Source organism: Miscanthus floridulus, chromosome 18 (genome assembly GCF_019320115.1).
Source record: "Miscanthus floridulus cultivar M001 chromosome 18, ASM1932011v1, whole genome shotgun sequence".
Taxonomy (NCBI): Eukaryota; Viridiplantae; Streptophyta; class Magnoliopsida; order Poales; family Poaceae; genus Miscanthus; species Miscanthus floridulus.
Genome location: NC_089597.1, coordinates 20,084,912 through 20,110,868, shown reverse-complemented (window position 1 = coordinate 20,110,868; position 25,957 = coordinate 20,084,912). Strand labels below are relative to the sequence as shown.

At 43.7% G+C, this 25,957-nt stretch overlaps 1 protein-coding gene and 1 pseudogene across 1 annotated transcript; both read right to left on the bottom strand.

Moving 5' to 3' along the window:
- Positions 1-3,091: 3,091 nt before the first annotated feature.
- The window catches only part of LOC136523414 (early nodulin-93-like), a 41,642-nt pseudogene continuing 18,776 nt past the window's right edge, over positions 3,092-25,957 (bottom strand).
- Positions 9,085-12,336, bottom strand: LOC136521343 (auxin-induced protein 5NG4-like). The gene is made up of 7 exons (XM_066515070.1): positions 12,016-12,336; positions 11,676-11,738; positions 11,460-11,576; positions 10,710-10,953; positions 10,112-10,270; positions 9,486-9,637; positions 9,085-9,356 (listed from the first exon to the last, which is right to left on the bottom strand). Exons 1-7 carry the CDS (start codon positions 12,207-12,209, stop codon positions 9,203-9,205), a joined length of 1,083 nt encoding a protein of 360 aa, XP_066371167.1. The 5' UTR covers positions 12,210-12,336; the 3' UTR covers positions 9,085-9,202.

Here is a 25,957-nt window from a genome sequence, read left to right as displayed (position 1 = left end):
ACCAATGAGCTCTTAACATTAGCACAACTCACCGAGTAGTCATCAGGCGTCCAATGGTTGGGGCTCAAGTCGCCGGCAACCTCATAGACGTGTGCTGGTGATGTTGTGGTGCTGCCAGCGTCCCAGGTGGCGGCGTGAGGCTCCGTGAAGGTCAACGCGTGAGGACCGAGTCGAGGCTGCTCGTTGGGGAGCCGAGGAGGTAAGCCGCTGCCGCCGCCGCCGGGAGAAGGACGTTCTTGGGACGAATGCGGCGTCGGACGGGGATGCGGCGCGACGAATGGGCGACGTCGCGTGGGAGCCACCGTCGGACGGGGAGGCAGCCCGCCTCCGGAGAAGCCACGGGACGCGTTGCCGTCCATGGGAGAGGAACCGGCAGCGTGGTGGGCGTCGGCGTGGTGGGCGTCTTGCTGGTTGCGCTGCTGCTGGTCGTCGGCGTGGTGGGCGTGGAGAGGAGGAAGAAGAGGGGCGGGCGCGGGGATGGAGGCCGGGAACGCAAGCGGGGATGGAGAGGAGGAACAAGGACGAGGATGGAGAGGCGGGGATGGAGAGGAGAGGCGGGGATGGAGAGGAGGAACAAGGACGAGGACGCGGACGCAGGCGAGGTCGCCGGACCGGCGGGAACCGGCGGGACGAGGAGGAAGAAGAGGGGCGGCGGGAACAGGCGGGACGACGCGGAGGCAGGCGAGGACGCGAAGGAGGGCGGATCCGCGAGCTCCGCGGCCGCGATGGAGTCCAGGCGGCTCGCCGGACCGGACCTCGCCGGATCCCGCGGACGGCGGCGGCGGGGTGGCGGCGGCGGTGTGGCAGTCGGGGTGTCGGGCGTGGGGAATAGGAGCCCCCGGTTCCTGGGGGCCTCCAACTAAATTTTGGGAGGTCTCTTAAAATGGGAGTCCAAATAGGAGGCCCATTGGAGTAGTCTTTTTTTACTTGAGCTCCTAAAAATAAAATAGGAGCCTGTTTAGGGACTTCACTGGAGTTGCTCTTAAAGGTTCATTCGTCTTCCAATGCTGGATCAATTCACCGACCATTGGATCAGATCAACTCGCTCTATATATATAACTAAAATATTCAGGTACGTGTACATGAGCGTCCTGTTTGTTTGATTTATAAGTCGTATTTTTTAGTTAATAAATAATATTTTTCTCTCGTCACAACGAGACAATAGTATTTTTAACCACTTTGTGACTTGTGAGCAGACGCACGTAGGACTGCGTCTCTCTTGCTTGTAACCTTTCTCGCGTGATAAATTCAGTTTCTGCTCGTCAGTCAGTGTCAAGCATGCATCGGCCAGTCCCGGCCGCCTCCAGGCACTGATACTGTAGATTCCTCTATACGCGTGTCGGCGCGGGCGTACGGCTACTGTTCGCCGCAATTCCACGATCATACTATGTATTATATTATATATATATATATTTGTGTGCAAGTCCGTGGCATGCATATATACGGAGTACGTGCATTGTTGCTGGAATGAAAGACCGACCGCTGGATTGTTCAATCAAAACCGTCAGAGGCACAGAGCAAACTGCCGGCTGCCCTGTTCGTTTCGCTGAAATTTAGCTTATACTGATGTTTATGCTCGGTGGCGAATCCAGCCGGCGAAATGACCTAGGGCAGACTTAGTACTATAAAATTTTGGCTACCAACGACAACATATTCCACAAAATAAAGACAACATGCATGTTTTTGGCAAAAAAAATGTAAAACAATCAATAAGATGTTACCATTTAATAATTAAATTATCAATAATAGATGTTTCAATAGAGAAATGTGTACAAAACCTGTCAGTTTTAAGACAAGTCAATTAGATAATGGCGTGGTTTGAACGAACCACATCTCCAGCTTCATCTCCTCCCCCACACATAACGGCTTCATCTACTCCCCCATCCATCAGCAAAATCCTAAAATTCCCAAATCAGAAATCACCAAATGAGTGAATGACCAAATTCCCAAAGCAGCAGATGGGGCTGGCTACCTGGCCAGTGGGATGGGGTCGGCTACTTGGCCGACGGGTGGCGGCCGAGCGCCAACGGCTGCCGGCGGGGGCAGGCCGCGGCTGCCTGGGAGCTGGCTGCTGGCCAGCACGGCGGCGCCGAGCGGTAGCGGCTGGGGGCTGAGGGCTGAGGCGGGGTCGCGTCGACTGGATCCACCGTCTGCGCCTGGGGGCCGAGGCGGCGATGGCGAGCGCCGAGCGGCAAACCTGGAGGGCGGAGCGGAGGCGACGAGCGGGCAAGCGTGAGGCGGCGAGCCTGGAGGTGGGACGCGGCCGCGATTACCTAAGTGGGACCGAGTGGGGCGCCGTCGAACTGTTGTTGGGCCTAGTCTGGGCCAATACGAGTATACGACCGTGGCCCACGACCCCTCTACCCCAGCCGTCCGGCGCTCTGCTTTGTCCTCGCCGAAAAAACCAGCGCCGCGCGCCGCGCCTCCGCCGTCTTGGCCCTTCAGCTCGAACTCCGGCGGCCTCCAGGGGGTGGGGATATGGTTCTCGGCCAAGGGGACCTAGGGCTTCCGCCCTAGTGGTGGCTCCGCCTCTGCTTATGCTGAAGTAGTGCTTTAGTAATAAGAAGATAGGAGTATATATCTTGGGACTTTGAAGCCCATCCTGTGTGAAACCATACAAACGGGGCGCACCTACTTACCTGCAAGATTATGCTCAACTTGTCGACTCCAAAACCTCACACTACATATGCATGATAGTCTTCACTGGTTCCTGATGATAGGAGATTCTTTTTTTCACTCATGTCAGCTCAAAGTTAAGCCATTTTAATCAGTTTGGTGTTGCATAGATAGAGTTCATAAATGAAAGAGTCCACTGTGCAACGATGAGGCGATGGAAAGAAGGTGTACAAGTATTTCATTACTGCGATACATATCATGTCACTGACGATATAGTCGTACACAGCATGAACGCATGTTCAAAGCAGATTACGCCACTCCGCAGAAGCTACGCTAATAGGCTCGCAGCTACTTGCTGGTCTGCAATGCAGGGGCCTGCTTATTGCAACGAACATACATAGACGCTTACTATATGTAAATGGAAGTACAGATGTAGCAGGGCACATCATAACAGATATCTGCATCATTTGGTGGTTTAAGGCCTGAAGAAGGCCGGGTGGGGACGACCAGTGCCCTGGAAGGAGGTGTTCTTGAGGTGCTCCGGTGCGTTCTCGAACGAGTGCTGCCTCGCCAGCGACAGGATCTTCTTGTCCGACGCGATGAAGTACGCCATGCCGGCAACTGCATGCATGAGTAGTCAATTGTCGTTGAGGAAAACGTGTATCGGATCAGTTCAGTGAGTGATTATATATGTTGAAAAACATGTACTTGTTCACTGTTCAGTTGAAGAAGAAGCAAAGGATGGAGGTGCAGAGAAGTGTGTGCGGGAGTTAGTACCTATGGAGATGATGAGGGCCTAGCCGGTGGGGTTGATGTTGGCCTTCGCCCATGGCAGCATCCTCACGCTCGCCAGCTGAAACAACAAACACTTATTATGATTATAGGGGGAAAAAGAGTTTTGAGTTTGGTGATGTGAAGAGAACTCACCGTGGGAATCGCGGAGGCGACGGTTGCTACAGCTGCTGCCTTGGCCCCTGCGAGGGTCGCCTCTGCAGAGTAGTGTTGACGCCAGGAGTCGCCGATATATAGATTGCCTCACTTTCGTAGAGGTGCACAAGACTAGTTTTCGAGCAAACTAATAAAGAGATAACTTCTTCGATTACGGCGAAGAATCACCGGCTGCTTTACAAGTAAGAACAGCGAAGAATGATACTCCGATGACGCTGGAACACGTGGCTTGTTTGCGGAAAACTAGCAAAGCATGACTACTGACCTAGATGCGAAAAAGTAGAAGAAAAATAAAAAAACGATAATAATAGATTTGTTTTGTGTCGATTGTGTAGAGACTTTTCCAATCGGCCATCACCTTAAAATAGGCGGCTGGTCTTTGCCATTATGACTCTTATATATAAACAGATAAGTACTAGTACTACTAGTGCATATACATCAAATAAAATAAAATAAAATAAGGGTCTGTCTACTGATATGTCAGGTGATTTACGACGATTGGTCACCCGAGTGAGGCCGAACCATAAATCACTCGATTCTATCAGAATCGAGTGATTTCAATCTAGCAATCACCCGATTTTCAAAAACCACGAGATCCAAATCCAAAGGCAACAAAAAAAAAAGAACACAATCAAATATACAAATAAACAAATTTTATCTATGTAAGGCAAATTGGAAGAAATTCAAAAATAACAGAAAGAAATACAAAATAAAGATAACAAATTCACAAAATGCAAATTTAAATAGAAGAAAAATATACATATTTTTTCTATGGAAGGAAAATTGGAAGAAATTCAAATATCACAGAAAGAAATACAAAATAAAGATAACAGATTCACAAAATGCAAATTTAAATAGAAGAAAAATTTACAGATTTTTTCTATGTAAGACAAATTGGAAGAAATTCAAATATAACAAAAAGAAAAACAAATTACAGAATGCAGATTTAAAAACTTAAAACAAATTACACCACTAAAAAAAGAAATTTACACTGAACATACCAATGTAAAGCATGAAATGACTGACTGTAATTACAGTACACTGAAACTGTAAAATGTAAGGAAACAATACAGAAGCACATGAACCAAACAACAGAAATTGTCTAAATTTACAGTACAAGCACAAATCAATAGAGATAAGGCTGGAATAGCAACCAGCTAGCAAAAAACACTCATCCTGGAAACTAAATAAGCATACATATTGAAAGAAACACAATCAGAAATTATAAGAAGACATATATATTACAAGCCAACATCCATAAGCAGGAATTTAGAAACCACAAGTTCAGATACACAAGACATTCTTCTAATAAGAGTCCATTACTTAACTAATTTAACAACTTAAACAGTTTCAACTACTACTTGCCGTCACCTTGCCCACAATAAGATCAGATAACCAAATACCTCACCAAAGTTGAATTAAACAGCACTAGGCGGCCAAACCTTGCGCACAGAAGCAGACTGATAAATGTCATCACCTGCAGACCTTGTCTCAATGTTAAGCACACGATAAAAACTCATAAGTTGACCTCCCACTTTGAAAGAACGACCAGCCATCAACTTAGCCTCCTGAGCGTCGCCAACCAACAGATAAGCATACTTAACTTTGGCAGAGAAGACGCACCACGGTTCTGCCGAACAACACGAGCTACCAGCTTCACCTTGTCTTCGTTTTCCAGACCCTTTGCAGCAAGAAGTCTGTTTTGAGCTTCAAGAACTAAATCCAGATGCTCAACAACAAACAATAAAACAATTTCATTGTCCACAGTTGAATCAGAACAATTTCCCTAAAAAAGAAAAACAAATAATAAAGAAATGAAATAGTATCATGTAGATTAAATAAACATCATCATTATTATGCTTTAGTATCAAAGCATAACAGTACAAGTATTAAAACAGAACTCAATCTGTTCAGCTATTCATCATAGTTCATTCTTCAGAAGTCTGCTGACGTGCTAAATACATGTAAATATTTAGAAAATTAAGTTTCCAAAAGCAACATCCAAAACTAATAAAAAAAACTATAAGAAACATACCCTAATCCGAATTTCCATATCAAGGAAATCTCTTCTTGAATTCTCCCTCTCAAGAATACTCTTGACTTCAAAGAAGAAAACAGTTTCCTCAGCAACATGATAACAGAAACGACATTTGTCAGCAACTAGACCATCACGGTGAACAGGGCAATAAACAGTCTCATCAACCTCATCGTAGCAAAACTTGAAATTCTTGACAAAAGCTTTGGAACCAATTTGCTTAGCAGCACGAGCAACCATGATAGCTTTATCTTCACATTTCCACTTCATCATATTTCTAGCAGCCATCAAATGATCCTGCTCGCCAACTTGAAGCTCAAGAAACTCTATCACATAATAAGACACACGCCTGTTCTCATAGGTGTAGGGAGAACGCTTGTTCTAAAAAAAATTAAAAAAACAATATGGGATAGATATATTAGATCAATGTGCAATTAAAAACAAAGTAGAATAAAATGAAACTATGAAAAACAGATACAAAACATACTTTCACAGCAGCCATGCCTATGAACACGTGACAAAGAAAATTTTTTTGTACAGTTATAATAGATATAGAATAACATAAAACCAACAATTAAAAAAATACACTACACATTTCAAGTGAAATGAACAAACACAGAAACTGCATTCTCACTGAAACTGAAACTTTACATTACAGAAACAAAAGATGATAGTGACCATGACCATCTAATTTACAGAAATTTATCAACACAAAAACTAAACAAAAGTTAACAGATAACGTAGATACAATTTTCAGATATTAAATAGACATTGAACAATACTAAAACTGGATCAGTTAATCAGACTACTCCTAGACCTCCTCCACATCATCATCTAACATAGTGGAAAGCTGGTAGATGATGATGAAAACAAAACACAGAATAAATATAAAGATCTGTTCTATGCAAGGGAAATTAGAAGATAACCAAGTAGAACAACAAAAAAATGAGCCAACTTGAACCTAATTACACCAACCATACAAGATATTTACAATGAAAAAATCATTGTAAAAATTGTAAAGACAAACTGTAATTGCAGACCAAATAAACTGTAATTGAAACAATTCAATAAAAAATCACAAGACACAAACATCAAATAAAACTAGAACTAAAGACAATTAACAGGACATGTACAAGCAAGAAACCAATTGACAAGTGGCTGGAATAGCAACCTGCTAGCAAAAAACAATGAACATGTACAATGAATAAGCATACATATTGAAAGAAACACATCAGAGAACGATCAGATAGGATACCAGTACTGAATCTTGACAAATTGATTAATGAAAAATTATCATGCCATCAGACGACTAATACTGAAATCAATCCAGAAATGAAAAAGAAAAGAAGAAAATGAACAAGACAAAGAACTAGATCACAGAGATGAAATATGCAAATCACAGCATAATTAACTTTCAACATTCAACACTCATAACACAATGCAACCCCAGCTTACATTCATTAAAAAGAAAATATTAAATTCAAAACTACTCCTAGACCTCCTCCACATCATTATCATCATTCCTGCTAGAAAGCTGATAGCGACAAATAGGACACATGTTGCTACGCCTAAGCCACTCAAAGATACAGTCCTTGTGAAAGACATGGGAGTAGGGCATGACCCTAAGCTCTGCGCTAGCTGCAACGTCCTATATGGGGATTTTCAATGCCCCAGGAACCAATATGAGATCGATTAAATGAAAGCGGTTTCATATGCTTCAGCTGTCGGAAGCTTACAATATGCTCAAGTATGTACACGCCCTGACTTGGTATTTGTTACCGGGTTACTTGGCAGATTTCAGAGCAATCCTGGAACATAACACTGAAAATTAGTAAAGAAAGTCTTGCGATATTTGCAAGGAACAAAAGGCCTCATGATGATGTATAGAAGATCTGATTCACTCCATATAGTGGGATATTCAGATTCTGATTATGTGGGAGATGATAGAAAATCCACGTCTGGATATGTATTCACTCTCGTAGGGGGAGCTATTTCATGGAAAAGCTCAAAGCAAACTGTCACTACATCGTCCACAATGTATGCCTAGTTTGTAGCGTGTTATGAGGCAACGGGGCAGGTGAACTGACTAAAGAAGTTCATACCTGGTTTGAAGGTGGTTGATGACATCTATAGACCACTGAAGTTATACTGCGATAATAATCCGGCAGTACAGTATGCTCACAACAATAAGTCAAGTGGTGCTGCCAAACACATTGACATAAAGTATTATGTTGTGAAAGATAAAGTCCGGAATCATGTCATAAGCCTTGAGCATATAAGCACCGAAAAGATGCTCTCGGATCCGCTTATAAAAGGCTTACCACCCAACGTGTTCAGAGAACATGTAGCCGGCATGGGTTTAAGGGAAAGCCTATAATTCCTGGACAAAAGAAGACCCAAAAGTTAAGTATTTATTTCAGAACAGAGTGGTGTGTTATAGCTGTTAAATCTATCGGCAATGGACCGTGACGATGAGACATGCTCTATGCACTAATCTATAATGGAATGAACAAAAGTAAATGATATGAAAATGAAAGATGGAAGAAGATTAAGGGGGATATTGTTAGATTGATCTCTAATCCTAACTAGACCCAATGGCCCAGTTGGGCCTTTGATTCGTGCTCTGATCGGGGGCGCCCAGCCCACCATGGCTGGAGGGTCCCTGTCACACTGCGCTATAAAAAGAGATAGGGGCCGGTGGCTCTGATTACGAGGTTGACCTGAGCCAAGCTCCTCACCGACAAACCCTAATCCGATCTAGAGGGCGCGCAGCCAGTGACGGGAAGCCACCAGCCGCGCCGCCTCCGGCCTGCGTCACCAGACTTCACTGCCTTCACCGCCGGTCGCCACCGCGCATCACCGACACCGTCTTCACCGACCATCGCTGCCTGTGCGCAGACTACACCGACGAATGCGATGGCGTCCTCTGAACCTTCCCCCTCTGCGGTGTCAGGTTCAACACCTTCTCCCTTCCCTCTCTGTCTCTCTAGTTCTACATGTATTAGGATGTACTGCGTCTCTTATTCTGAATAGAACCACTCTACCGGCTAGATCTATGATCCCAGTGATACTATAGCATCAACAGTATCCCCTTTTGTTAAGGGGAGATGAGGGAATATTGGTGGCCACCAAAAAAATGGAGAGATATTGGAGAACTGCTGGAGCAAGAAAAAAATATAGCAATCCCCAATATAACAGTTTTATGAAAATAAGAGAAGGTATTGGAGGACTGCTGGAGATGCGCTCGGACCCTCAGTTTTGGGAGGGAACCAGGGTGACGCTCCCTATTTTCTCACTGCAGTAGGAGTAGTGCAGTGCAGGGCAGCAGGCACCAACACCCCATTCCCATGGACGTCAGCGTCACTGTGTGTCTCTGTGGGCAGCTGCATGCCTTTCGTGGACCCCGCTTATCTCCCGCAGGCTCCAGAGATGGGCGATCAGTTATTTGCAGGGATGTGTAGTATCCACTAACCACTGTACTAAAATTACAGTAACTTCACAAGAACAAAACTAATATTCCAATTTTATTTTGTATTTTTTCAAATCACAGAACACACACATACACGTCCTACTATACAACCATAGTATGTAGTAGAAAAATTCTTATAGATCTTCGATCATAATGTAACTTTCTTCATGAAGGAGATTCTGTGCCAAGCTTCTTTCAGAAAGCAGGTCACCGTTGCTTTTGGTCTCCTTGCTTTTTGCCCACAATACACAATAGAGGCCCGCAACTATGACCACCGCACCTATAACTCTGTAAATGATTAGGGAAAAGAGATAAATTTTGTCAGAAGATTTGGTGAGTAAACACCAATTTGTTGTTGTTGCTTCATGCCATATATTATTGTCATAACTCACAACTTTAATGGTGTGTATTTCTTACCCTCCAATGTAGAGTCTGTCACCAAGGAAAATGGAAGCCATGATGGCAACCATGACAGTTTGCAACGGTTGGAAGACAGAAACGAAATGAGGCCCTCCCTTATTTATGCACCAAATCATAATATACCAGGCAATACCGAGTACCACAATACCCTACATTCATTAGTACAAGCAAGGCATTATTGTACATTCACTCACATATATAAGGTTCTTCATTATCCCCAAGAAACATATCCTATATCTAAGCCTCTTTCCATGTTTACCTTCCTGAAATTCCATGTTGTCGATTGAGATATCATCAACAACATAAATAATCAAGTATATTAAAGTTCTTAGTCCAATAAACATAAGTCCAATTTTAGAAACATATTTCCACCAAAGCTAGCATGACAAAATCTTCATAAAACCCTCTCCGGTTCATGTTTACTTTTATAAACTCAATGTATAAAATTTGTTGACCAACAAAGCCCTCAAGCTAAATACCAATATAGACTTCGCTTTTTTAAAAGTATTGGCACGAAACGACAGTATATGACTTTGATTTGGATAATAAGATCTTAACAAGATCTTGAATAAGATATAATTAGAAATGCACAATATAATCAACTTGTTAGAAAAGATAATTACAGCATATAAGATGGTGAGAAGCTCGCCTCCAGAGTGGATCTTCCACCTTTCAATGTTGCTCTCAAAAAATGGTGCTACAACGATGAGTTGGATAAACCCCAATGCCATAGTGATAGTGAAAGATGACAACTTAGCTGGGTATTTCTTCAAAACTGGGACCTGTTAAAGGTTAATAAGTTACAAAAGTTCTGAATACAAATTATGTAGGCTAGAAATTTGTTGTTGAGAATTAAAATTTGAAACAGATTTTTTAGGAAAAAATTGTAATAAAACAACAAAAGTTCAAGCAATGATCCCATATAACAAAAGCCAGGAATCGTGCTGTGGACCTCAATTTAAAATTGACACATACATTTATGTAAATTACTAGAAACAACATTTTTACGTCTCTATGTTATAGTGGGGAAATGGCTATATATAGTACATTGCTAACAGTTTTCCTTTGTGCTAAGTTTTCAGTTATCCAGTCTCATTCGTTGGATATTAGTATTATTTGGTAGAAATGATAATGTAAACTGCATAAAATACAAATTAATATGCCAATACATAGGCAAACACTAAAAGAAGTTAATTATAACACGAAATAGTAGTAACAAACCTGCAGAACCATCCATCCAGACAAACAAAGACAATTCACAAACATGATGAGACATCCTGCGATCCAGGTAAATCTTGGACTCAGGATAACTATAACGTCTTTCAGTTTGTGGGTACCCTCTGAATGTGTTGTCGTTAATGGCATCCCTTTGTAGAGGGTTATGATGGTTGCCCCTGCTATGGTAATCACCGTGCCTGCTATTTTTGCCAGCCCATGTCTGCTTTTAATATTTACCTGTTCAATTCTGGGTAGGAAGACAACAAATCTTAATATCATGAGACACTAAAGAAAAACATAAGTTCTAAGAATTCTCACAATAATTAGAAACATCTAGATTTTAATTTGGTAGACTCTAATCATCATCATCTCCAATAATAGCGACCATAACAAGTATGATCATTCTAATATTAGTTAGTTGCATAGAAAGGTACATTAGAGAACGTCTGAAAAAACATAGCTAAGCTGGTCAAATTTCCCTGATTTGGGATTTCAGATCCAGCTAGCTCAGGCATGTAGATTTGGTTCTAGACAATAAGAACATAGATATGGATCTTCATACCATTACTAAGTCTTTGTTTTTATATAGTTCATCAAACTGTTATATGCCACCTTGGCCCAACACCATGTAAATTTTATATACAATTGCTCATTTTAATTTCATGGCCATCAAAGTTTGCTTTAGATAACGTATTTTTCATTATTTGTAAATACAAATTACATAATAAATAAAACTTCACATTTGCTATTTACCTCAAAACAGCAGCCATCACAAATGTGATTGCAGGGACAGAGTTTTGGATGACGGAGACATAAGTTGGTGACAAGTAGTACAAACCAAGAATATATAGCCCCTGTGTGAATGTAACCCTGCACGGATTACATTATAGTTAGAACTGTACTAACTTGTACAAAAGCTAAGTATCCTAAAATGATCGATATGAATACTGCAATTATTGTACACCTTACCCAACTGCAGCCAACATGAAGAAGTCAATCATCAAACGTAACGTGAGGGGTGGCCTATCTTTCCTGTAAGTCAATCAACACATAATTAATGAGGTAAGTTTTTTTCTGGACTGAGATAGTACCCAAAATTTTCCAAAACTTAGATTCGAGTGTTAATTAATAAACACCTAAAAATACCAAGTACTTCTAACAAGAAATAGCAAGCATGCTCATAAAATTTGGGTGCTAGGAGTCCATATATACGTGCCCATGCTTTATCAGTAGCACTTTTGAAATGAACTCTTCTCTAGTGGTAACTCTCTAGAGCACTAGGAGATCACCAGAGTTTACATATACTCACTTCTCGAGGAAGTAGGCAACAGGAGCAATCACAAGCAGGGCCGAGCCATTTCTGTAGACGAGGAACGCCATCTTGCTGACGCCCATGTCGAGCGCCGCCCTCGACACGACGTGGAAGCCCGCTATGAGCATCTCCAGCACTACCACCGCCGCTACCAGCTTCACCTTCGCCAGGGCACCCTCCTCCATCGCCATGGATCTCTTCTTTCCAGACTAATCTCACTACAGTTCTTGTAGGATCGGAAGAGCTAGAGCAGAGCGGAGGAGAACGAAACTGTACAATAATGAAGCTGAATCTGTGCCCTTTCGATAATGATTGTTGTTGTGTGGACTGGAAGGCAGCCAGCAGGTCAGATGGCGCTGTCAATGCATGTCTATGTTTCTGTTGCCGGTACGACAAAACCTACCAGGTCGTTGAAAGTCAAATTTGGATCACGTGGCGATTTAAGCGCCTCTGGTTTGGCACAGAGTGCTGTTAGCCTGTTCGGTTGGCTGGTTCGTATCGTTGCTGGTTCGTAAAGAAGTACTGCTGGCTGTTTTTTTTTTGAGAAAAATAATATTCTGGCTGGAAATTTACGATCGTTTACGACAAGCCACAGCCAAACAAACAGACTAAAATTCGTTTACGTGGGATTTATGATGCTTACTGATGCTGATTTGATAATACAGATTTATGACGATGCCGCAAAATGTATGATGAAAGTAGCTGAAATGACACTTTTTTATGCTAATAAGATACGTTTGCTGCGAGAGATGGCCTGCTGCGGTTCGACTATCCACCCGCTTCTCGATTAATTCCACGTCCGCCTGTCAGGACCCGGGTCAAGATCCTGACGGAATGCTGGAGCAGGTAGAATCGGAATTCAGAGAGTAGAATAGCAAGAACAGAGAAGTTCAGACAACAACAGGCAAGATTCTCGGGTTATCCCAACCCTAACCCTAATCGGGTGAAACAACAGTGAACAGAAAGGGGAAAAGAGGGATTCGGTACAAATAGGAAAAGAAAATGTTTCGGCCTTAAGATGAACAGAGCCGAACCCTAAATCAAAGAAAAGAAAAGAAATCAATTGAAAACCCGAACCCTAACCCTAGATCTCGATTTCGGATGAACATAAACGGAAAGAGAGAAGATCAATCCAAATTGAAAAGAACAAGGGGAAGAAGGGAAGGGCTGTCGCCTCGCCGGCGTATGAAGATGAACAGTGAAACCCCATCCCGAACCCTAACCCTAAATCATGACCCCATCCCCAAATCGGGTTAATCCCAGAAGGAAGAAAGGAGAAAGGGAGAAGGGGAAAGGAACATATTCGGATGGGAAGGGAACCCATTCGGATGAACGAAAAGAAAAGAACTCAAAAGAACAGAAAACCGAATCGGCCGAATCGAATCGAAAAGCGAAACCCTAACCCTAATTTTGACCCCATCCCCACCACGGGTTAATCCCAGAAGAGAGAAGGGGACGGGGAAGAAGGGGAAAGGGGGACGGACTCACCTCGCCGTGCGTCGGGATGGACTTTCGCCGGCGTGGGAGAAGAAGGGCTCGGCCAAGGGGGCGCCGCGGCCAGGCCGCTCGACGGCGGCGTGCTCACCCGCTGGGGAGAGCGCATGCCGGCGAGGGGGCCGGCGATGGCGCCATGGCTCTGCCCCTCCACCGTTTTCGGCCGCTCGGTCACCGCTCAGTGCTCACAGCGCTGAGAAGAGAGAGCGTAGAGAGAGAAGCGGAGGAAGCGAAATGACTCTAGGGTTTTCGGTGCTCAGACCGCGGCGGGTTTTTGATCTCCCGAGATGCGCGGACGAGCCGTCGATCCTAATCGAACGGCTATAAGTGGCCGGGCCGCTCTCGGCCCAGGCGGGCGAGGGCACACCGGGCTGCTTTGCTGGCCCAGGCCCAGGTTGCGGCCTGGGTCAGCGCGTCACACGCGCGCGAGAGTGAAAGGCAATGGTGGGCTGGGCCACTGTGGCAGTTCTAGCCCAATCAAAGAACAGTGAGAAAGAATCAATCAGTTTTTTGTTTTTTCATTTTCCAGTAAAGTTTTTATTTCCTAGAAAATGAATTAATGACTCAAAAGAAAAATAGAAAAAAGGTATTTTACCTATGGGTAAAATTCAAGAAATTGAGTTAGAGTTTTTCCTCTGCTAAAGAAAAAGTATATTCTCCAGTGATTTTGAATCGATGTGATATTTAACTAGAGAAAAAGAAAGTTTTCCAGTAATGTTTATTTCCTGGAAATTGATTAATAGATTAAAGAAAATAGAAAAAGCAATTTTTCCCTGTGGGTAAAATTCATAAAAAGAGATTTTTTCCGCTGCAAAAGAGAATGTTGGTTCTCCAGTTATTTTGAACCAATGTGGTATTTAATTGGAGAAAAAGAGATTTGACATGATTATGATGTTGTTATTTTCTGACCAACGTTGTTAATAACAATATCATAATTTTAATGATTTATGCATTAATTCTACTTCTGCCCAACGGTGATGTAGAATTAGTGTATAAGAAGAGTTGTAAATTTTAATGATTTATGCATTAATTCTACTTCTGCCCAATGGTGATGTAGAATTAGTGTGTAAGAACAGTTGTCAAAGTTAATGATTGATGCATTAATTCTATTTCTGTCCAACGGTGATGTAGAATTAGTGTATGAGAACAGTTGTAAAAGTTAATGATTTATGCATTAATTCTATTTCTGCCCAACGGTGATGTAGAATTAGTGTATAAGAATAGTTGTATGTTTTGATTTTGACCAACGTTGGAATCAAGGCATGCAAATGGTGTTAATTTTATGTTAAGAAAAGTTTTGACCTAGTTTTCATCTTGTCTAAGGTGGACTGGGTAGTCACCTCACTGTGTTCCACTGAGGTTGTGGCACCGGTGAGGGAGACAAAAGAGAATGATGCCACTTGGACAACTAAACAAAAGGATTTTGAATTTCAAAAGATGTCCTATGCCTTTTGAGCGTAGGAAGTGGGTCACTACCAACAAGAAATGTTTGGCTGTGATAAAGAACATGATTGAACCTGCAATTATGGGCTCAATCCCATAATATGATACGGTCACCGAGTACCTCGATAGAATAAAGAGTCAGTTCACTAGCTCTTCAAAGACATATAAAGAGTCAGTTCACTGGCTTTTCAAAGATATATGCCACTCAGCTGATGAAGCAGCTGGTGATAGATTGTTAATCTGGAAGTGGTGGCATAAGAGAGCTCACGATGCATTTTCGAAATTATGGTAGTGTCGTTTAGTCCATATTTCGAGGGAGAGAATAGAAAGATAAGTTAAGAATGACATTCTTCCTCCATTAGAGCTATTAGATTTAGAACAATGCAGAGAATGCATAAAAGGAAAGTATGTAAAGAAGATTAAGAAAGATGACAAACGAAGCGTAGGAATTTAATAGATTATTCACACAGACATCTGTGGTCATTTTCCCATAAAGAGTGTGGATGGTTATGATTCATTCATAACATCCACAGATGATTACTCCTATTATGGCTATATTTATCCAATTAAAGAAAGAACAGAAGCATTGGATAAATTTAAGATATTTAAAGAGAAAGATAGTCAGGTTTGATCGTGGGGGAGTACTACGGTTGGCATACCCAAAAAAAATAGCATAGTAGCCCAATATTCTACACCGGGCGAACCTCAGCAGAATAGAGTAACTAAAAGAATCAATCGTACCCTGATGGATATGGTGGGCAGTATGGGCAGTATGATAAGTTACTCCACCTTACAGTTGAGCCTATGGATGGAGGGGTTAAAAACCCCATTCATATTCTCAAAAGAGTACCAAGTAAGTCGGTGCCCAAAACACCGTATGAGTTGTGGACAGAAAGAGTACCCTCACTAAACACTTGAGTGTGTGGGAGAGCCCTGCTGAGGCTAAAGTATTTAACCCAAATATTGGGAAACTAGATCCCAAAATAGTAAGTTGTCATTTTATTGGCTACAAAGAAAAGTCAAAAGGTTTTCGTTTCTACTATCCAGAGTGACATACAAAGTTTGTGGAAATGAGACACGCTGTTTTCCTAGAGGATGAAAAGATGAGGGGGAGCATGGTAGCTCGAGAAATTGACCTTGAAGTGAAGCGGGTGTATGTGCCCACTCCAATAATTCATGAACCAATTTTCTCACTACATGCTGTCGCTGCACCGATAGTGCAAGATACTATGGTGCCAGCACCTGTTGTTATTCCACCTGTGGCAACAATGAATGAAAATGAGGAACCTGTTCTTCAGGATTCTATAGAACCTATTGCCACATATGAGGGGGAGCAACAACAGCCTCAAACAGTAGATGTGCCAAATGTGAAGGCCCCTAGAAGGTCTCAAAGAGTTAGAAAAACAGCTATTTCTGCTGATTATGAAGTGTATAACACTAAAGAATTTCAAATGGAGGATGATCCCACCTCATTTGAAGAAGTCATGAGAAGTGATCATTCATCAAAGTGGCTTAAGGCCATGGAAGATGAAATGAAATCGATGAATGCCAATAAAGTTTGAGATTTAGAAATAATTTCTAAAGGAGCCAAAACAGTAGGCTGTAAATGGGTCTACAAAATAAAGCTTGACTCTCAAGGGAATATAGAGAGATATAAAGCGAGACTTATGGCAAAAGGCTTTATGCAAAGAGAAAGAATTGATTACAATGAGACATTTTCTCCAGTCTCATGTAAAGATTCCTTCAAAATCATAATGGCATTAGTGGCACATTACGATTTAGAATTACATTAGATGGATATAAAGATGACATTTCTCAATAGAGACTTAGAGAAAAATGTTTACATGGCACAACCGAAAGGTTTAGTCATGGAAGAAAAAGAACGAATGGGATGCCGCCTAAAGAAATCCATTTATGGATTAAAGCAAACTTCAAGACAGTGGTACTTGAGGTTTGATCAGTCAATAAAGAATTTTGGGTTTTAAAGAGAATGTAGAGGACAATTGTGTCTATGCAAAGTTTAAGAATGGGAAGTTTATCTTCCTTGTCCTGTATGTGGATGATATCTTGCTTGCTAATAGTGATGTCAGTCTACTACAAGAGACAAAGAAGTTTTGTCCTCAAAACTTGATATGAAAGATCTTGATGAAGTCTCGTTCGTTTTAGGGATCGAGATTCACCAAGATAGAAGAAAAATGGTATAATGACTGTCATAAAAGGCATACATGGAAAAGATCTTAAAGAAATTCAGTATGCACAAATATAGTCCCTCACCTGCTCCTATAGTCAAGGGCGACATATATGGGGATTTTAAATGCCCCAGGAACCAATATGAGCTCAATCGATAAAATGAAAGTGGTTCCATATGCTTCAGCTGTCGGAAGCTTGCAACATGCTCAAGTATGTACGCGTCCTGACTTGGCATTTGTTACCAGGTTTTACTTGGCAGATTCCAGAGCAATTCTGGAATAGAACACTAAAATTTGTAAAGAAAGTCTTGCATTATTTGCAAGGAACGAAAGGCCTCATGATGACATATAGAAGATCTGATTCACTCCACATGGTGGAATATTCAGATTCTGATTATGCGAGAGTAAATGCATATCCAGACGTGGATTTTCTATCATCTCACAAAGGGGAGCTATTTCATGGAAAAGCTCAAAGCAAACTGTCACTACATCGTCCACAATGTATGACAATTTGTAGCGTGTTAGGAGGCAACGGACAGGTGAACTGACTAAAGAAGTTCATACCCGGTTTGAAGGTGGTTGACGACATCTATAGACCAATTAAAGTTATACTGCGATTATAATCTGACAGTACAGTATGCTCACAACATAAGTCAAGTGGTGCTGCCAAACACATTGACATAGAGTATTATGTTGTGAAAGATAAAGTCCAGGATCAAGTCATAAGTCTTGAGCATATATGTATAGAAAAGATGCTCGCGGATTCGCTTTCAAAAGGCTTACCACCCAACATGTTCAGAGAATATGGTGTTTAGAGAACATGTAGCTAGCATAGGTTTAAGGGAAAGCCTAGAAAATTCCTAGACAAAAGAAGGCCTAAAGATAAGTATCTATTTTAGAACAGAGTAGTGAGTTGTAGCTGTTAAGTCTATCGGCAATGGACCGTGACGATGAAACATGCTCTATGAGCTAATCTGTAATGGAATGAACAAAAGTAAATGATATGAAAGTGAAAGATGGAATGAGATCAAGAGGGAGAATGTTAGTTGATCTCCACCAATAGGCCCAACGGCCTATTGGGCCCTTATCTCTACTCCCTGATCGGGGGAGCCCAACCCTAATCCGGTTGGTGGGCCCTTGTCGCACAGCACACATAAAAGGAAGGTGGGGATGAGGGCTCAGACTACGAGGTTCACTGGAGCCGCCACACCCACCTAAAGAAAACCCTAATCCGATCTAAAGGCCGTGCTGCCAGCGACGGGATGTGCCCACCAAGCTCGTCGTCGGCCCACGGCAGGATCACTACCATACCAGTACGGTTCACCACAACGCCACTGGGTCTACACCGGGCCACTGGTGATCGTCTCCACGGCGATGGATGCCTACTACACCGATGAAAGCTCTAGTTTGGTTTTGGTTAATTGATGAAACCCTAAGTGCTAACCTAGTTTATCAAAGTGATTATGAGATAGGTAGCACTACTCTAAGTGATGAAGCAATGACGAAGATCATGACAATGGTGATAGCATGGTGATGATCAAATGCTTGAACTTGGAAAAGAAGAAAGAGAAAAATAAAAGGCTCAAGGCAAAGGTATAAAATGTAGGAGCCATTTTGTTTTAGTGATCAAGACACTTAGTGAGTGTGATCACATTTAGGATAGATAGCCGTACTATTAAGAGGAGTGAAACTCGTATCGGAATGCGGTTATCAAAGTGCCACTAGATGCTCTAACTCATTGCATATGCATTTAGGATCTAGTGGAGTGCTAACACCCTTGATAATATTTATGAAAATATGCTAACACATGTGCACAAGGTGTTTACAGGGTTGAGATGGGTTTAGGTCCGGCGCTTTTGGGAAAATGAAATGTCTATTTTCTATTGCGCCGGATGCAAAATTCTTGGTGGTTGGCACATTTGAGCAAGGGTGAAGAAGTTAGAGTTGAAATGGAGTTGGTTGAAATGATGCTGGCGTCGGTCTACTGACCGAACGCTGGGTCACTCAGCGATCAGACGCTGAAAGGCTACGTCCAGTCGAGCTATCAGACGGCACAGTGGCTAGGGTTGAGCACCGGACGCTGGTCTGCGTCCGGTCAAGGTGGACCGGACGCGTCCGGTCGAAAAAACATGCCTCGGGGAGCTTACTGGAAACGACCGGACGCTGGGGCTTCAACGTCCGGTCAGTTTTGACCGGAGCGTCCGGTCAGCTTCGTAGCCGTTGAAATCTGACGAACAGCGTTTGAAGCTGGTGACGCATGGCGTCCATCGGGCGACCGGACGCTGAGGGCCAGCGTCCGGTCGGTATGACCGGAGCGTCCGGTCAGAGCGTGTTTTGCCCAGTGAAGGGGTACAACGGCTCTATTTGATGGGGGCTCTATTTATAGCCCCATGGCCGGCTCAAGGGACAACTCTTGCACATTTTCATTGACATAGCAACCTTGTGAGCTTAGCCAAAGTCCTCCCACTCATCTCCATCATTGATCCATCATCATTGTGAGATTGGGAGAGAATCCAAGTGCATTACTTGAGTGATTGCATCTAGAGGCACTTAGTATTCGTGTTGCGCTGCGGATTTTGCTTGTTTCTCTTGGTGGTTGCCACCACCTAGACGGTTGGAGCAGCGGTGAAGGATCGGCACGAGTTGGTGATTGTTCGTGGCCGCCTTCGGTGATTGTGAGGGGAGTTGTACCTTCCCCGGCGGAGCGCCGAAAGGTAACTCTAGTAAATGGCTCGTGTCATTGAGTTACCTCACTTGTGGGTCGGTTCTTGCGGTGTCCAATCGTGTGGACGAGGTTTGTGAAACACCTCTTAGCCGCCGAACCACCAAGTGTTGGTCGACACAACGGGGACGTAGCGTGTTGGCAAGCACGTGAACCTCGGGAGAAAATCGATTGTCTCTCTTCTTTGTCATTCTCCCGGTGATTGGCTATATATTCATCTTGTGATTGGTTCATCCCCTACACGTCGGTATAATCACTCTACCCACTCATTTATATTCTTGCAAACTAGTTGATACAAGCTCTTTAGTGTAATTAGAATTGAGAGCTTGCTTTATTATTTACATTCATCTAGTTGAGCTCTTTAGAGTAGCAAGGTTGAGAGCTCTTAGTGAGTAATTACATAGCTAGTTTGTGTGCCTAAGTATTCATTGCAACTAGAATTGTTGGATAGGTGGCTTACAACCCTTGTAGAGCTAGAGCAAGTTTGCATTACGCTATTTGTCATACTAATCAAATTGCTCTAGTTGATTTGTAGATTTTTAAATAGGCTATTCACCCCCCCTCTAGCCATATTAGGACCTTTCAACCGACGGCATCGGCGTCTACCCACTGAGGTGCATCCACGGAGAAGAACGAGGATGTTCACCCGGATCTACGGTTACACACAGAGGTACACATCGATCCTAACAACACATAGTTTCAGAGTTCAGAACTATTCATTTCATACCCCTTTCGGTTACATGCGCTGCCTTTATATACAGCTGAATTTTTTAAAATAATATTTTTAATGTTTAATTACAAATGTAGAAGCTGTTGTACAAAAATTTGACATATCGGTATCTCACTAGCCGATAGGCCTATGTGGCAGCCGTCGCCCGCCACAGGGATCCTATCGGAAGTTGGAGGGCTGACAGGGATAGTCGGCCCTTGGATGGCTGATAGGTCAGTCGGCATTTGGATCACCGACAGCGAAGTCCGAAGCCCACTTGCCAATAGAACTATCGGCGTCACGCAGCCGACAACACTATTTCATGTTGTATTCCTTCTTTTCTATACACAGCCATCACCCGATGTGGTACATTTTCACGAACACGACCATCTCTCCGGATAGAAAACTAATTTTGCCACTTTTTGAGCAACACTAAAAACATGATTAGTTCGCATCACAAATGCCCTTGTTACGCTCAAAAAAAGGATAGAATACTCACACCAAAGGCTAAACAATGCCTTTTTATGTTTTATTGTCCTTTGCCTCGATGCAGGCGAGAGACTATATTGGAGTGTTGCCTCTGTTGCAAAAGTGTGTACATTAGTTTATTAGTTCGCATCACAAATCCAAGAGTATATTAGTTCGCATCCATACATCCATGCTAGCATATAACCATACAATCCTACACATTTAACCTACACGACGACCATGCTAGGTGCCTGCGCACCTCAGTGACGAACCTAGGCCTAGGGTAAGTCCACTAGCCTAGAGAGCGTCGCTATCGTGTCGGTGAGGTCGAGTCCATATGCTCAGTACCCTGAGTCGGTAGAGGTGCACCAGAAAGCTGTGAGGGCCTGACGTCCTTAGGGAACCAAGGAGGAGTGTCGTCCGTGTGAAAGGTCCCGAAGCTGCTAGTACCCTCCGTGTAGTCACTGCAAGAAGCATGTGTACCTATACAAAAAGGCTAGGTTAGATATAGCATGTTAGGTACATAGTAAATAAGAAATCAGGAAGGTAATAGTTAAATTCAGTTATGTGTCAAACAACTGGAACTCGCTAAGGTTTACCCCGCTGTCTCCGTATCTGATTTCACTGTTGCCATAGTAAATTATGAAAGAAACTAAATCGGTCGACATTCTTGTTTGCATCGTGCAAAATATCGTGTAAGTTAATTGCGGTACCATGCTAACTTATTCTAACTAAACTAAAATAAAGCCAACCTAATAGAAAAATAATAACTAAAAGAGATAAATACACTATAGGTCCATCAACTTTTGTTTGATGGTGTGTCATATAAGTCCATCATCTATCAAAATACATTTTCGAGTCCTTAAACTTTTTAAATGGTTCACCGGAGTTCCATACACTTTATTTAGCGTTTAGATCTGATGTCGTGCATATACTCATCAGCCAACGTGGCGTGTAAATTATAATTAGCCCCTTTCTTGCTTTTTCCTCTTTCATGTTGAGCCACCGCACGGGCACGGCGCACACGAGCCCAGTCGCCACGCCCACCGCTCAGCAAGGCTGGCTTCTTGCCGTTGACGCGCGCGCCCACCACCACGAGGCCACCCTGCTGACGCATGCTTGCCACTCCGACCCTGCTAATGCGCACGCGCCGTCATGTGCTGGGCTTGCACTTCCACGGCCTCCTCACCCCGTCTCTCTCCGGCCTCTAGCGCCACCATCGTCGCCATCTGCCCATCCATGCTTGTGCTTGCCGGCAGCGCTCCTGCCCTCCATGCTAGTGCTCAGTGCTCACCGCCGCCCAAATTTCATTTGCTCAGTGCAGATAGTGGGAGCGTGGGCGTCGAGCGCGCGCAGCCTCTGCTGGTCAGTAACGGCGTCCCCAGTGGCGAACAGCAGCGGTGTGAGATGCGTCATCCTGGTCAGCCGCTTCTGTAGGCCGGCGACCTCCCGGTCGAGCTCGGCCGACCTCGCCGACGCAGTCCGGAGCACGACGGCGTTGGGCGCGAAGGTGCGCGTGGTCCCGGACGTGGCTGAGGGAGAGCGACCGGAAACCTGTGACGTGTCGTTTCTTCGCTACTTTTTGTGGGGCCACGATGGGACCTGCCTTGCTGCATGCGCTGGGTTCGCCATGGCGTCCGCTCGCCGCCGGTGCTAGGCCGAGCCAGTTCACAACCGAGCCAGCACCCTTGGCCGTTGTGCGCTCGTCCGCCCACGCCGTTGCCGTTGTCGAGCGGTCTAACACCCATGTTTTTGCATCATATTAAAATTCACTGAAATTTTAAACTTTTTAAAACTTTACAGCAAATTAAAACCCTGACTATTTATTTACTGCAAAACCGTTTTGAAAATATATTTCCAAAACTCTGCATCAAAACCCACCAAATGCATTTTGTGTGCCACGTAGGATTTAGTTGTAGCGCTAGGAATAATTTATAGGATTAGAAGATCGCTTCGCATATAAATTCCATTGCCTGCATTTTGTTGGTTGAGTGTATGTTTGAATGCTTGTTTAAAATGCTTGATTGCTTGATTGCGTGATTGATTGCTCTTCTGGAATTTATTTGCGGCACCAAAATAACTTCCCTTAATTACCAAATGTATTCTCAATTTATTTAAAACCTTTTCTTTACATTATAGAGATAGATAATACGTCACATATATAAATAATATTTTATTCACTAGGAATCATAATAGCCATCACATTGATAATTTATAGGTTTAATTATTCCTTCAAATATTCCCTTCTAAATTTACATTTGGTAAATTTATAGTTATTAGGAAAACTTAGAAATATGAGATCATTACTTTTAATTTCTATCATAGTTATAAAGTAATATATAATATCTAGGAAATATATCATATTAAATACATAGATACATTTTCGTAAATATATAGAACTATATCATGGATACGATATTATACTTGTATTACATTCTTTACTTTTCTTTAATTAGCAATACATCATTTATCTATAATACATAAATATACATTGTTACATTTTCTGGGAATTAGGAAATAGGAAATGTATTCTGTGTATTCCCTCCCGAACGGGCTCAAACTTATCCCTCTCCCCTTTCTAGCCCAGGCGCGGCCCACCCCTCACCTCTCCCCTTTCCCCTTTACCCCCGCGATGGGCCGGCCCAGCCAGCTGGCCCAACCCGCCTCCCTTTCCCTCTCTTCTCCCTTTCTCCCCCTTCCCGCGATGGGCCGAAGCCAAACCTTTGGCCCAACGGCACAGCAGCCCTTCTTCTCTCCCTCTCTCTTCTTTTCCGACCAGTGGGGTCCACCCGTCAGTTTCATCTTCCCCAGAAGGTCAACGACGGCGCTGTGCTCATGTCGACGCCGCCGCTGACTCCCTGTGCCGCACCGCCAATCCAAGCTGTCGCCTTGCCGCCCTGTCCTCGCTGACTCACTGTGCCGAAGTCGCCATGGCAGCCGACCTCCTCCCTTGTCACCTCGTCGACAGCTCATGAGCAGCTCCAAGGCCGGAAAATATCTCCGCCGCCCGCACCGCCTTACAGCAGCTCGCGCACGGCTATAAATGGCCGGCCATGGCCTGCCGAGGAGCCTCGCCCCATCGAGCTCGAGCTTGCCTCCTTCCCCCATCTATCTTCATCCTCCTCTGCTCTCTGCTCTGCTCGGAGCCGAGCGCGCGACCGGGCCGAGGCATTCGCCGTCGCGCCCGTCTCTGCTCGCTGGAGCCGAGGCGTTCGCCGTCGCCGCGCCTCTGCTCTCCCCTTCTCCCTCCGCTTCCTCTTCGTCACGCTTGCCGCGCACGCCGAGCGCCCAGCCACCACCACTCTGCCCCGTGCTTTGCTTCCCCCATCGCCTCGCTCTCCCTCTGCCCTGCTCATCACCTATCGCCGCCGCTGCAGCCGCCCTGCCTCTACCAGCGCCCTGCTCCCTCTCCTTCTGTTTCTTGCTCTCTCCTCTCTCTTGCTCGTTGACCACCGAATGGGGACGGGGAGGAGCGGACACACGCCGCACTCGGCCTAAGCCGAGCCCGGCCACGTCGTTCCACCCAATGGGAGCGGGCCACGCCACCTCACGGGACCCACACGGCAGCAGCACAGCCCCTCTCCCTTCTCTCCTTTCTCTGTGAGTGCGGTCCACATGGACCACAGAGAGGAGGAAGCCGGTCCACCAGATCGGCTCACGGGAGCAGTAGGTCAGCCCTGACCTCTGACTGTGGGACCACGCGTCAGCCACTAGACTAGGAAGAAAATACTAGGTGCACACAGGGAGTGTACACAGGAATATTAAAAAGGTAAACTTATTAATTATAGAAAAATTCCCAGAAAAATTCTAAATAAACTAGAGTCACCCTAGATCATACCTAGATAGTTGCCACTCATTTTCATTAGATAAAATTGTAGAAATAATTTCCATGTTTCTATTCATTAGCATTTAGCCACTAAACCAAGATGATTTATAACCCGGTCATTTTGATTCCGAATTCAGTAGTTCTTTCACCATAAATCTTCTAAAATAAACCCTACATAATAATATTATTTTTTCTAATTATTTATGCCCATTTAAATTCTAGTTTGATTGCTTCCTTTCTTGTATTTAAATTAATACCAATTATAATAGTAGCCCCTCGTCGTAGTAGTAGTTAACCCCGTATATTCGCGTATGTGTATGTACCATGACACATACTCGAATATATCCATACCCAATCACCTAAAATAATAGGATACCTATACATACAAGGATATGCCCAATACATGGGTATACGTCTATGTATGGCTAACCCTAGCAACCTAGTTACTCAATCCTAATTAATCATGGGTATATACATATGCACATGCGTATGTGACGCTAACCCTAGTGAACCTGTAGAGGTCAGATAGGTCATCTATGATGACTTGGTCAGACTTTCTCTTTTAGGTTCAGATAATAGTGAACCCTAATAATGTGGTCTAGTTTTCCATCACACCAACCACCCACCTTAACCTAACCTGTAGAACCCTACCTTCTGAATAGAATACCTCTGTCCAAATCTTACTTCAGATTGACATAATAGTGATAACCTAGATAACAACCCATCACCCGACTAGGACCAACCCATCTAGGATCATTTGATTGCCGATACTTGTTTTACATGCCTTGCTTGTTATTTTTCTTTGTTTGTGTATTCTTGTTTACCGACGCTAGACCGCATAGGATAGGAGACGTGAAGAGAACCCGAGTCTAGAAGACAGGAACAGGAGACACAGGAATCAGAAGAAGCATATAATCATCAGCAAATGGAGGCAAGTCCTAACACCCACCTAACCCCTCCCTCTACACTACATGCCATCCCTTAACCACCTCCCTTCCACCACCGCCACATAATGCTAGCCTCCACCATAAACTTTCCACTATCCATCTCCACTGAATAATAACCCAACCCCTAATACTTGAAACCCC

What these genes read in the sequence shown, in the direction of transcription:
- LOC136521343 (XM_066515070.1), bottom strand. Translation starts at nt 12,209, where the DNA reads ATGGCGATGGAGGAGGGTGCCCTGGCGAAGGTGAAGCTGGTAGCGGCG. An exon ending in CTGGATGGATGGTTCTGCAG is followed by an intron (nt 10,271 to 10,709) that starts GTTTGTTACTAC and finishes AACCTTTAACAG; the next exon opens with GTCCCAGTTTTGAAGAAATA. An exon ending in TTCTCACCATCTTATATGCT is followed by an intron (nt 9,638 to 10,111) that starts GTAATTATCTTT and finishes TAATGAATGTAG; the next exon opens with GGTATTGTGGTACTCGGTAT.